The sequence below is a fragment of the Gymnoscopelus microlampas genome (genome assembly GCF_963454915.1).
Source record: "Gymnoscopelus microlampas genome assembly, chromosome: 6".
NCBI lineage: Eukaryota > Metazoa > Chordata > Actinopteri > Myctophiformes > Myctophidae > Gymnoscopelus > Gymnoscopelus microlampas.
The window spans coordinates 15,422,050-15,434,859 of NC_139943.1; the positions used below are offsets into that span (position 1 = coordinate 15,422,050).

Sequence of the window (12,810 nt, forward strand, 5' to 3'; positions counted from 1 at the left end):
ATTCGTGTTTGGGTGTCGTTTATGAGACCTTTCTCCCACTTTAAATTCCAGGGGAGATATTGTGATATGAATGCAGATATAGCCACTGTCATACAGATTGATTAGAATAAACTTTTTCATAAAAATAAGTCCCGGAATGCGGATTACTGTATCAGTTGGCGGAGACTGGGTCATTATTTTAGAGTAAATGTAACGGTTTGAAGAAGCGGAACTGATGAAGAAGCGGAACTGACGGAACAAAAATGTGTTACTATCAGGAATATTTACATTGACGCACACACCGGAAGAGCGTTGTGTGAGCTCGACGACGATGTTCGGTTGTTGTTACTAGGTTTTAAGATTATTTACGACGTTATCAAACAGCTTTGTTCAGGCTTGTGTTCGTTTCGTTTCCTTTCTAGTTCAAATTAAACTAACATAAACATGCCGAAGGTCGTGTCCCGCAGCGTGGTGTGTTCCGACACCCGAGACAGAGAGGAATACGACGACGGAGAAAAGCCTCTCCAGGTCTACTACTGTCTGTGTGGTCAGATGGTCCTGGTTCTGGACTGCCAGGTAGGGATGGGCGAATAGGGCAATAGTACATTTCTGGCAGATTATCGATATCCGATATAATATTAGCCCCGTTTGGAATCTCTCCCTCCGCTATATAGCTCCGAGACGAAGTTCCACAGTCTCGGGTGCCGAAAGGGAGTGACGACACCGGTGAATATTGGCCAGTGTGGTCACTCACTATGCATGATTCTTACCTTTTTCCGCACATTGTATCCACAAGGTAAAGGTCGGCCCCCCTGCTCTCGCTTGTTGTACAGTTTAGCGCTCAAGAAAATCTAACCGACGTGTTGAAACAAGCGTTTAAATCGCTTTTTTAGTCAGCCTGTGCCATGTTTTCCAATGCAATCTTACGGGAGCAGTACTGCGCATGCGGAGTTTGCGGACGGGGCTTGACTGGCCACAGGCTGACTAAACAATCTATTTAAACGCTTGCTTCAACCCATCGCTTAGATTTTCTTGGCCGCTAAACATTTAAACATCTGAGAGCAGGGGGGGCCGACCTTTACTTTTTGGATATGATGTGCGGAAAAGGGTAAGAATCATGCATAGTGGCCAATATTCGCCGGTGTCGTCACCTTTTGTCACTTAAGACTGTGGAACCTCATCTCAGAGCTATATAGCGGAGGGAGAGGTTCCGATTGGAGCATATAACATAATAATTGCTGTTATGGCTGATAACCGATGTAAACCTATGTCGATATGATCTCATTCTGTATAATAATTCTTTCTGAGATAATGCTAAACACTGAATTTGAAAAACCAATGCCTCGACTTTATTCCAAAACTAGGGATGCACTTTTATTGGAATGTTGGCCCATATCCCAACATAAACAGCTTGAATGTAGTATTTTTATTTGAAAAGTTTCAACTTGTTGACCCTTTTGAAAGCTTCCCCAGAAAACACTGATAGAATCTGCAGCCTTCATCATCACAAAAGGCTTTTTCAGCTACATAATTATAAAATAAAATATTGTCTAAAACCGATATTATTTTGATATCGGTTCGATACCGATGTTGCATTTTTTTTAAGGTCGACATCGGCCGATGCCGATATGATGACCGATTAATTGTCCATTCCTACTGCCAGGTGGAGAAGCTGCCCATGCGGCCCCGGGATAAGGCCAGGGTGATCGACGCGGCCAAACACGCCCACAAGTTCTGCAACGTGGAGGAGGACGAGAACGTCTACCTCAAGAGAGCCGACGGCATCGAGAGACAGTACCGCAAGAAGTGCGGCAAGTGCGGCCTGCTGCTCTTCTACCAGCACCAGATGAAGAACACTCCGGTCTGTTTACTGTCCATATTTTTCTTTTTGATTACTACTCGCTTATAGAGATGTTTTTGCAGATTGTTTGTCTTAAAATGTTTCGATGAATTGAATACACAGGACCCCATTGGAAACAAGCCTTAAGGCTTTCTTGGGTTATCCCTTTATATTAGCATCCTTTTGTATTAAACTACCACTGTGCTTTTTTTTTTACAAACTGTTAATAAAGTATTCAATCAATTCAATCAAAGGTCACCTTCATCGTGGACGGGGCGGTCGTGAAGTTCGGACGAGGCTTCGGGAGCACCAGCGTCTACATGCAGAAGCAGCCCGAGGCTCCCAAGAAGGTCCGCGTGATGATGACGAAGCGGACTAAAGACATGGGTAAATTCAGCTCTGTCACAGTGTCCACCATCGACGAGGAGGAGGAGGAGATCGAGGCCAGAGAGGTGGCGGACTCCTATGCCCAGAACGCCAAAGTGATCGAGAAACAGCTGGAGAGGAAGGGGATGAGCAAGAAGAGGCTGCAGGAGCTGGCCGAGCTGGAGGAGGTGAAGAAGGCGAAGATGAAAGGCACCCTCATTGATAATCAGTTCAAGTAGTAGAGTATACTATACCCAGGACAGGACAGTTTCCCTGGGGGATGGGGTGCAGACTTTTGACACACTAAAGACTCCTTTCAGTTGGGAACTGAAGTGCAGTGGTTTGACAAGGTGGGATGGATACAAGAAGAGTGGGCACTAAGGAAGAGTGGACACCTCAATGTAAAATTAGCTATTTTGTCCAAAATGTTTAAAAATATATACATTTGAAAAAGTCTTAAAGGGGCTACACCATGAATTAAAAAAAAATATATTATATATAAATATTGCCCCCTAATACGTTTTAAACAGGTTGTAAGCCTAAAAAACATCCAGATATTTTTTCTCACAATCTGACTGTCTGTCATTCCAAGCTTTTTCAGCTGCAATACCAAAACGTCCTATTGGGCAGGGGGGAGCTACTGAGCAATTCTGTCTGGCCATCATCAATGCAAAATCAGGGCAAGTGACATCACTTGCCCTGCCATTCTGAAATGGCCTGTTCAGACACGCCCATTCAGGAAATCCATGAAATGAGCATGAACGACTGAATGTTAAAAAAAATATTTTTTTGGGTACAAGAGACACTGGGGAGCCCAAAAAATACTAAAAACCTAAAAAAAAAATGAAATTCATGGTGTAGCCCCTTTAAGTAATGTAAAGTATACGTGATTTGAACATGCACGGTACATCATTATCAGACTTGAATTTAGCCTTCAACTTCTTGTTTATGCCCAAAATGATTGGATTTACAGATTTTGTAGCAATTGTAGAAATATTAGACCTTAACACATTGGACGCCAGAGGTTAATCTCATAATGTACCTACCAGTGCCAAGCTCTTTTTGTTGTTTTTTTGTTTTTTTCATGTCGTCATAGCCCCCGCTAAATCCGTTTAAAATCCGCGTTCATTTGGTGTTCATGTTCTAATCATGTATACTTTACGTTACTTAAAACCACTTTCCACTTTATTACATTTTGGACCAAATAGGCAATTTTATAACGAGGTGCCTACTCTTACTGTCAACTGTGCGACCAGCAGTTTATCTGGGGTATCTGCAGGACATGAACCACTTGTTTCATACTTCGTTGTGCGACGGTGTCACGTGAAAATTCAGAAAATACAAGCATAGCTTGTGGAGCGGCTATTTTTGCTAAATTCTTTTTTACGTATGATAAGGTTTCCCTGTACTACATGCCCAAATTAGGGACACCAGGTTATAAGTGCAAAGAAAAAGAAAAAGGCATTCTGACATCTGTGTGGGTGTGTTTATGGGTGCTTGTACATTTGAAATTTATATATATATATGGTTGCTTGTTATAGTTTTGTAAAATAAATTGTTTCAAAAGAGCTCTGCCATTTTTCTAATTTTATTTCCGGTGTATCTGCTCTTGCTCTTCATAAAGAGCAAGAGTTTATATAAACCGAGATTAAAGCTACAGTTTTATGATTCAATTCAAATCCTGCCTAGTCATTGCTTTGGGTGGCCTCTTGGTCTGTCACAGACTGTGGAACAAAGAGAACAGTTGCAGGATTTCCACAGATCCATATCCACGTAAACCCTCGAGACCCCTAGACCTAGTAAACAGGACCTAAGTTGTCTCTGTACTTGGACCGCTTTTTTCTGTCTACACCAAATCTCTTTGCTAAAAATAACCGTAGTTCGTAGTTAAGCTATTTTTGGCTAATGTTCCCTCCAGAATATGGATGCTTGGGTTGAAGTGGTTAAAAAGTAATGGCATAATGGTAAAGAAATGTACAGAAATGTCCATTTCTTAAACATAACTAGATGCAAGTCTTACAGGGTTGTGCTTATCTAAAGTAACTCCATAGCTTGGCCCCAACCTCATAAATTGCATATTTCCATACAGTTCATTGGGCAGGTTGTAGGCCTGTCACAAAATAATTATGCTTATAGATTGGTTATTTCCACTATTATTTTTTTAAAGTATGAAATGATTAAATAAATGATGGCCTATTTTGGCCATAGTACATTATTTATTTTGACTGTTGATTCTAAAAACTCAGCCTTCATTGGATGAGACATGGTTTGTTCGGTATTGGGGGGTCAACAGGAGAAAATAAATGACTGCCAAATATTTGGTCATATTGGCCTATATGATTTGTTTATATTGATTTGTATGGCAATAAAAGATGAGAGCAAGAATTTCATATCAATGAAGTGACATGATGCAACATGATGCAATCTCTTAGAGGGTTTTTTCCCCATTGCATAACAGCAAACATGGACCACAAGGACAAACTAATCAGTCAACACAGTTCAAACATCTTGTCTATTCATCTACTAACCTACACTAAACTCCTGTGACCTTATATATGTGCCTGTCGATGTAGTAAGTCTGACCTCGGTGTTCAGGGTTGTAGACAGTGCAGATGGTTGTTTTCACCCTGGGATCATTAACCCAGCCACATGACATATGTGAAATGATTTCATCACAAAACCTTGAACGTATACATATTACGTATGTATATTATTGTCACTTAAACCCTACAGTATATACTTTGTTGTATGCTGAATTGTGAAACTAGCTCACAATGCATTCCATCGTGAATCCGAATGATACACTGTGATCTTGTAGATAGATTGGCCATTTTAGCTATTTTTGAGAATATTCGCAATATTCTAGTGTTGTGGCTGTGGGTGTCACTCACTTTTGTAAGTAGTTAGACAGGTATGAGGGTATTGAGGGCACTGTCTCTTTGACTATCTTGAATACCAATCCCAGTGATATTTGCTTAACCCTGTCTTCTACCCTGAGCCATCCCAATCTAGCAAAACGTGTTGGAATTAGGTGGGTCATGGGCTTAAGGCCGAGAAGTAGTCGTATCAGTTTTTTTTGGGAGGACTGAAGCTTAGTTTTGAGTGACATTGAGATGTTGGAGAACCAAGAGGTGCAAGCATAATCAAAATGACATTGAATGAGGGCTTCAGCTAGAGTCTTGAGAGCATGTTTGGTGACAAAAGAGGAAATCCTGTCCAATAATCTTGTTCTTTGATTGATGCCATCTTTTCACCTGTCAGTTTGTTGTCAAGAACACTGCCCAAATAGGTAACCTCCTCTTTGCTTATCGTCAACCCTGACCTTGAAATCCTTTGCATTGCTAAGGGTATGTTTGGACCCAAAAATAATGGATTCTGTTTTACCAAGGTCTAATGACAGTTTGTTTTGCACTAATAGGAATCTTTAAATGGGGTTTCCCATGGTAAGACTACACTCCACATTTTGGGACAGTACCATTTCTGAGTTTATCAGCAGTCCTGTCTTCCAGTTGGCCATCTGGTGATCTGTGAAGAAATATGACTGGTAAAACATCCTGGCTTGGTCAGAATCGATAAAATAAATCTATGATAGTCTTGATCCAAGGCTAGAAAATGGCAGATAGACCTGTGTGGGGATGTCATGTCAGAGGAGCCTGTAGTTCTGAGAGGGTACTGTTAGATACGTTTTTAATTAATAGGATACATCATTTGTATGTGTGTGTGTGTGTGTGTGTGTGTGTGTGTGTGTGTGTGTGTGTGTGTGTGTGTGTGTGTGTGTGTGTGTGTGTGTGTGTGTGTGTGTGTGTGTGTGTGTGTGTGTTTGTGTGTGCACGTGCGCGCGCGTGCGTGCGTGTGCGTGTGTGTGTGTATGTTAGATCGTATTTGTCTAACTCATTGGTTCTCAAAGTGGGGTCCGGGGACCCCCAGGGATACTTGAGGGGGTTCCAGGGGGTCCCCAGCTAAATGCATTCCATTTGTACACTCTCAGAGTTAGATTAACATTGATTCTACGATATGAATTGGGGTCCCAGAGATATAAATACCATTAAATGGGGGTCCGTAGCCTAATGCATGTCAAACTGGGGGTCCTTGAAATTAAAATGGTTGAGAATCGCTGCTAGAGCCGTAAAAAATCTTCTCTTATGGGGGTCTCTGGCATATCTTTTCAAATGGGGGTCCGCGGGCTAATAAGTGTCAATTTGGGGGTCCATGACATGAAAAAGTTTGAGAACCACTGGTCTAACTAACTAGCCTGGTAAACCCTCCCTCCAGAAATCTCATTTCCATTTGATTTCTGGATGGAAATGAGATTTCTGGAGGGAGGGTTTACCAGGCTACTAACTAACCGTAAGAAGGTCTAAAACCACACTCGGGAAGGTGCAGAAGGTGGCGCTAATGCGCCAATAAGCCGGATGCAGACCGTCGCAAAACAACACGAAGAAGAAGTGAAGCAGTACAACATCCGGCGATTCGGACCAATCAGCGTCCGGTCCAGAAGTGCCGGGATGTAAATGCATGTCAAACACTCTACAAAACAAAACCAAAACACAATAATACCAGCTCTAAAGCTTCCATCTGTGGAATAAGGACATTACTATACATATATAACTGGGACGGGGATACCAGGTACGTTGTTTCACACATAGTTCCACCCCGTCACACCACGTCAACATGTCCAATGTTTCAAATTCAAGCTCAATCTCTGTGAACAGAACTAGCTTAACATGTGTATATTAAGCTAGTGTGGCTAACTCGTTAGCTCATTCATTTACCTTTCCAGACAGCTAAAACCACGGCATGATATAACGAGGCTGGCGCTGACCTGACGACCCGCATGGTTTAAATGTCCCCTTAATGTCCCAAGTCCTCCGTGTTTTGTCACATAACTCTAGTTTACTAGTTAGCCTGGGTGCCAACATGGTGCTGCTAAGCTAACCCCGGGATAGGGCATCATGCGCGCGCTGATAGTGACAGTTGCTGCTAGCCTCTCTTGGATCAAGACTAATCATAGATGTATTTGATCGAGTCTGACTTTTAAGTCAGACTCGGTCAAAAACATCTATGATGATAGTCTTGATCCAAGGCTTGTCTCAGTTGCCATAGCGAGGCTGTTGATCTCAGCTTAACTGCAAACAGAAAAGTCTTCAGCTTTTATTTAAGAGAGTTTACTGTGATATCAGACCAGTATACTTTTCAAATAATGTTCCAGATATGTGGTGCAATTACACAGATACTTGAACGTATCCTCTTTCGGAATCCTGTAGAGTAGAGCACAGGTCTAAAACGTTTTTCAGTCCAAGGACCCCTTATGAGAGAGAGATGAAGCAGGGACCCCCCCCCCCCCCCCCCCCCACTACATATTGTATAAAATTGCGTTGCAGATTAAACTTTTTCATAGATTTCATAGAAAGCTTCATAGACTTGTTTGACAGCACTGAGTCTGTCATTGTGTAGTGTTGTGTTTTCAGACATTTAACCTAAACAGTCAATTCTTAGTAAACTTGACCTTTATCTGTACTTGGTCTGCTCTTTTTTCCCCCTCTACACCAAACCTCTTTGCCGAAAATAGCCGATCTACAAGCTCACAACGCCTCTGCTTGTAGATCTGCTATTTTTTGGCTAAAGTTCTTATCAGAATAGGGATATTAGGGTTCAAGTGATTCACGTAGAAACAAAATATCCTCTCTCACAAACATTTGGCAGCCCTCCTTTAGTAACTCTGAGGACCCCCAGTTGAAGACCCCTGCTGTAGTGTAGTGTATAGTATACCGGTGTTACCAGGGTTCTGAAAGGCACTAAAATATAACACTGCTTTGCCATATTTAGTTCTGACTCTCAGTTTCGACAAAGTATCATTATATCACAAGATCAGATTCAGAAATATACAGTATTTGGGACTTAAACCATTCAGTGCTTTATAAACCAAAGTTCTGCAGTATTTTTGAAAAAAGGTATTTGACAGACAGGAAGCCAGGGTAAAGAGTTGACAACTAGAGTGGTTATTTTCTTGGTTTTGAGAACTAGGCAGACCACAGTGGGGTTTTGTAGTCGGAAGAACCAAGGATGACTGCCATTTTCTAGAGTCTGCTCCTGTTTGTCAGTGATGTTCAAATGCCAAACATGAACGGCGTACCCCACAAACTGAATGTTGAATACATCAGCTGTCGACATAACATTGTCTAAAAGCATAAAACGTTTCCTGCCCTTTCTGCTCATTATCAGATGGGCTGCTATGGCAACATTTGTCATCATGAGCCATAATATGAATGGGGGCTAATGACCCAGCCAGGTGGGGGCAGCCAACCCCTTTCAACTGCATAGACTTCCAAATCCTCAAATTCCTTGCCCGGAAAGAGGATATTGATTATTCTATCTGTGCCAACCACGGCTAATGTCTGTCTGTGCAGCACAGCTGAGTGCAACTCTTAGATGCAACTCTTAGATGCTATAATGCTATCTGGCATCTAGAGTTGCAATACCAACCCTTGACAGCCCATTCATTCAAACAGAAAAGGCTTATCTGATTGGATTAAACAACGTTAAACTCACCAAGATTGCAGCTGTATGGAAAGCTTGGATTATCCTCTTTCTATCTGTCAAGTTTTTGTTTCATAAAAATCCACCATAGACATGTTATGAGCTACTTTCTGTCGATAAATTCCTTGCAGGTGATGATTACATTTCTGAGTTTGGAAACGATCGTTTTCAATAACGCAATGTTCTGCTGCCTCCTGCATTATGTGCAATTTCGAAACAGGTGGTATGCTGGACCGTTGAGTGATTTCTATTCCAACGAGCGCTTCCAAACTCAAACACTTAGAAAAATTATCACCTCCATAGAATTAATTAAGCTTTCCGTACAGCTGCAAATGTTGGTGAGTTTAACGTCATTTAATGCAATCAGATAGGACTTTTCTGTTTGGATGAATGGGCTGTCAACTAAGGGTTGGTATTGCAACTCTAGATGCCAGATAGCAGCATTATAGCATCTAATGATAATAATAATGGATTTTATTTTATATATGCACTTTACATTTGTGAAAATCAATCTCAAAGTGCTACAATAGGCAGTTGCATAAAAAAGAATCATCACACCATTAAAAACATCTAAGAAACTGAAACAAAACATTTAAAACATGAGGGCATAAAGCCTAGAGGTAAAACCAGTTAATACAACTAAGAGTTGCTTGCGGCAGTAGTGCAGAAATTATGTCGGAGCTAATTCACACAAATACAGTCTTTCTCATCCTTTAGCTGCTATCCTCTACTCGTTGTTTTCCCTGTCTCCCCTTAGAGCAAAGTACACTATTAGTGAGCTCTTGCTGAGGCAGAGTTGGAATCGAATGTACTGTTTCTTCATTCTCTTTGACTCTCTCTGTTTCTCTCTCTCTCTGTTAAGAGTTATGGATGCTGAGGGTTTTGGGGAGCTACTGCAGCAGGCAGAGCAGCTGGCTGCAGAGACAGAAGCCGTGTCTGAGCTCCCGCACGTGGAGCGGAACCTCCAGGAAATCCAGCAGGCCGGGGAGCGCCTTCGATCTCGCACGCTGACACGCACCTCGCAGGACGCAGCTGACGTTAAAGCGTAAGAGATGTACACACAGGTGCATACATGCACAAGTAGCTCCTGAGTCTGCCCTTTAAAGATAGCAGAACATGTGAATAGTAGATCTTTTGAATAGTAGTCAAGTCCTACAAGATGCAGGTCAGGCTAATTGAACCTATTATTTGAACATAATCAGTACTGTGTGTGTGTGTGTGTGTGTGTGTGTGTGTGTGTGGGTCAAATTTCTCACCTGTAACTTCAAAAATAAAATTGGCATGCAATAGGTAATTTAAGCAAAGCGTTCTTAATGCCTGATGATTTATACTACACAAAGAAAATAGCAGATCTACAAGCTCACAACGCGTCGCAACTCTAGGCTCTATGCACAAGGACCTTTATTTCCCTCAGTGATGCATGGAATCATGCATTGGACATATCATTGTTTACCCTCTAGATAGATGTCACTGAAAAAAAAAAAAAAACATTTCTGTTATCTGACTATAAAATAAGCTGTTTGTTTATAAAATTGGGCTAAAATGAAGCTTGGCCGGTCATTGAAAACAAAGATGGCTGTCAATAGCATTAAACAGCAGTATTATGAGGGGGAAGCCAAAATCATGGTTCGATGACGGCACTGTTTAGAATATGGTTACAGTAAGACCGTGGTGCGTCGTCATCAGGTCTGATTTCACCGCCCCAAAAAATCTGACAGCGGGCTGTTCATGCTGCAGGACGACGCTCCTGTAATCATGCAGCTGAAATTATTTGAAGGTTATTAATGTAAGCAGGATTACATCTTAACCTACGTGTTTTTAATCTCCCTCCACACAGCTGATTCATGACAGCTGACATTGTTTCAGACAAATTTCAGTGCAAACTGACAATAAAGTATTATCGTATCGTATCGTATTGTTGATAGAACCCATGTCTTGTGTTGTGTGATACGCGGCCACTTCGTCACCTTATGACTAATATGACTATGATTTTTGTCAGGTTTGTGTTCCTGCATTATTATTGACTGACACGTATCACTCAAATGAATTGAATGAGTGACAACCGGAAGTAATGCCCATCATTTGTGCACTCTCGTTTCCCCAGTAAGCTCCCTACGAAACTTGTGAATAAGGGTCCATTTCGCCAAATCTGTACACACTCTCAGAGCATTGATCGATTGATTTATTGAATACTTTATTAACGGTTTGCAAAGATAAGCACAGGGAAGTACAGTTCAATATAAGGTCTGCTAAGAGGATTTGAAACCCAAGAAAGCACCATGGCTTGTTTCCATTGGTGTCCTTTGTACTCAATTCATCGAAAAGCAAGCAATCTAACACAGTTCTAATCTCACCCATTCTACACCAGCAAAATTAGACATTGCGGACATCCATCCATACTTGAGTTAAAAATGTTAGCTTTAAAAATATTTATATACAAAGATTTGCAAGAATTTTCAAAAATAGCAAATATACAAGCTCATAGCACGGCACTCGATGCTGCGCTATGAGCTTGTATATCTGCTGTTTTTGAATAGCCAAAGTTTAAAATGGCTTTTCATGGGTTAAGATTGAACATAAACGAGTGTTGGACGGTAATGCTGAGTGCAGAAGGTATTGCATGTTGTTTGAGTTCTGAGAGGTTTGAGAGAGGTTCTGAGAGGTTCTGACCTGTTATTCAGAGGGTTTAATGAAAGACCATTATTGGAGTTAATAAGCCTCTAAGTTGTCTTACAGGGGGAGTTACGTCACAGCACTTAACTCTGTGAAATCAATGCCAGCATGGATGACTGGCTTTAGGGTCAAATTAAAACATAACCTCTTGTATTTGGGAATATCATGGGTTTCACCCAGATGACAAAGCTGAAGCATTAAAACGATTGAAACTACGGCTCCCTTTTAAAAGGTGCTTGGTGCAACAATATCATAGCATCATGTTCCATTTAACATTATTATGGTCTAGTATCTTTAATATCACAATTCAAATCATATCCACAACATTAACTACTCTTTATGGAGCGCAGCAACGTTTTGGTGAGCAGGCGTGTGGAAAATGGAGATCCATGAAAAGGAGACTTTATGTTTTGTGATCTCCGCCAGCGAACTTTTGTGTTGACTTAGGCGTACTACTAACAGTCTCTTAACGCTGTGTTTATCCTCTTCAAATAGTGCAGCATGTTTGCGAGTTCTACCTGACTGAGAGGATGATCAGTACTTGTGTGTGGGTCATGTGTAAGCCTGTCACAGTCAATTATTACATAAATCGCCTAATAGCAATTATTTGAGATGATCACAATTATTTTGCATAATCGCCATAATCGTTTTGTCGATAAATGTTCATACATTATTTTTTACATTTTCCAAAAATAGCAGAAATAGCAGATCTACACGCTTGCAACACTTTCACTTTTTTTGAAAGTCTAAAATTAGATTAAATGTGTCAGTAATTTCTTTGTATTTAAGTTATTTGTCAGCCCTGTGCAATTTGTGACTGAAGCCTAAAAACAAAACGCAAATTAAAATTGTATTCATATGTTCTAATGTTCAATCAATGCCAAACACACAATTAAATAGTTAATCGCAATTATTTGTGTGACAATTAATCGTCAACTTAAATTTGTAATTGTGACAGCCCTAGTCATGTGCAGTGTTCTCGTGCTGCGAGTTTGTGCAGTGTTGGCGATGATATGTGAGTCGGCTCAAATCATATTTTAATGTTCCCTGGACGTCATGGCATTGTTAGTCTCGAACCCTGGTCTACCCAGGACCAAAATAAAATCCATTATGAATGAACCACTTGATTTGAAATATAGCGAACTACAAGCTCACAATGCATCGCAACGCACTATAAAATGGTCGAATCAGTAAATAATCTGGACTGTGGTGTCCAGGCTTATTTTCTAATTCAACAAATAACTACTCATTGATAGTCAAGTTCTGTTAAAGTGAATTAGTTTTGCCTCTTTGAGACTATGGACCTCTCTTTTATTGATGGCTGATACTCATATTTTGTGTGTGTGATCATTTCTGACGATTGTCTTTCACAAATGTTACCTAGAGGAATTTCAAAAGCTTTCTGATGTTTTCTT

General features: G+C 40.9%; 2 protein-coding genes across 3 annotated transcripts in view; both read left to right on the forward strand.

The window, feature by feature from the left end:
* The first annotated feature begins 286 nt into the window (after positions 1–286).
* Positions 287–4,587, forward strand: steep1 (STING1 ER exit protein 1). Of its 2 annotated transcripts, XR_014601031.1 has the most exons (4): positions 287–555; positions 1,643–1,840; positions 2,074–2,638; positions 3,047–4,587. XR_014601031.1 is itself a non-coding variant. In XM_084060474.1 (3 exons), exons 1-3 carry the CDS (start codon positions 424–426, stop codon positions 2,422–2,424), a joined length of 681 nt encoding a protein of 226 aa, XP_083916600.1. In that variant the 5' UTR covers positions 287–423; the 3' UTR covers positions 2,425–4,587. The 2 variants fall into 2 exon arrangements, 1 of the variants encoding a protein (XP_083916600.1); XM_084060474.1 differs by having other exon boundaries at positions 2,074–4,587.
* Positions 4,588–6,680: 2,093 nt separating this feature from the next.
* nup93 (nucleoporin 93) overlaps positions 6,681–12,810 on the forward strand; it is a 50,371-nt gene continuing 44,241 nt past the window's right edge. Inside the window, exons 1-2 of the mRNA XM_084060182.1 lie at positions 6,681–6,811; positions 9,585–9,767. Coding sequence (XP_083916308.1) covers positions 9,589–9,767 — 179 coding nt within the window. The 5' untranslated portion in view covers positions 6,681–6,811; positions 9,585–9,588. The remainder of the gene's footprint in view (positions 6,812–9,584; positions 9,768–12,810) is intronic.

Bases quoted from the DNA above. Each gene is read 5' to 3' on its own strand.
- steep1 (XM_084060474.1), top strand. From the start codon at position 424: ATGCCGAAGGTCGTGTCCCGCAGCGTGGTGTGTTCCGACACCCGAGAC. The intron at 556-1,642 runs GTAGGGATGGGC...TCCTACTGCCAG, and splicing joins TCCTGGTTCTGGACTGCCAG to GTGGAGAAGCTGCCCATGCG. The intron at 1,841-2,073 runs GTCTGTTTACTG...ATTCAATCAAAG, and splicing joins ACCAGATGAAGAACACTCCG to GTCACCTTCATCGTGGACGG.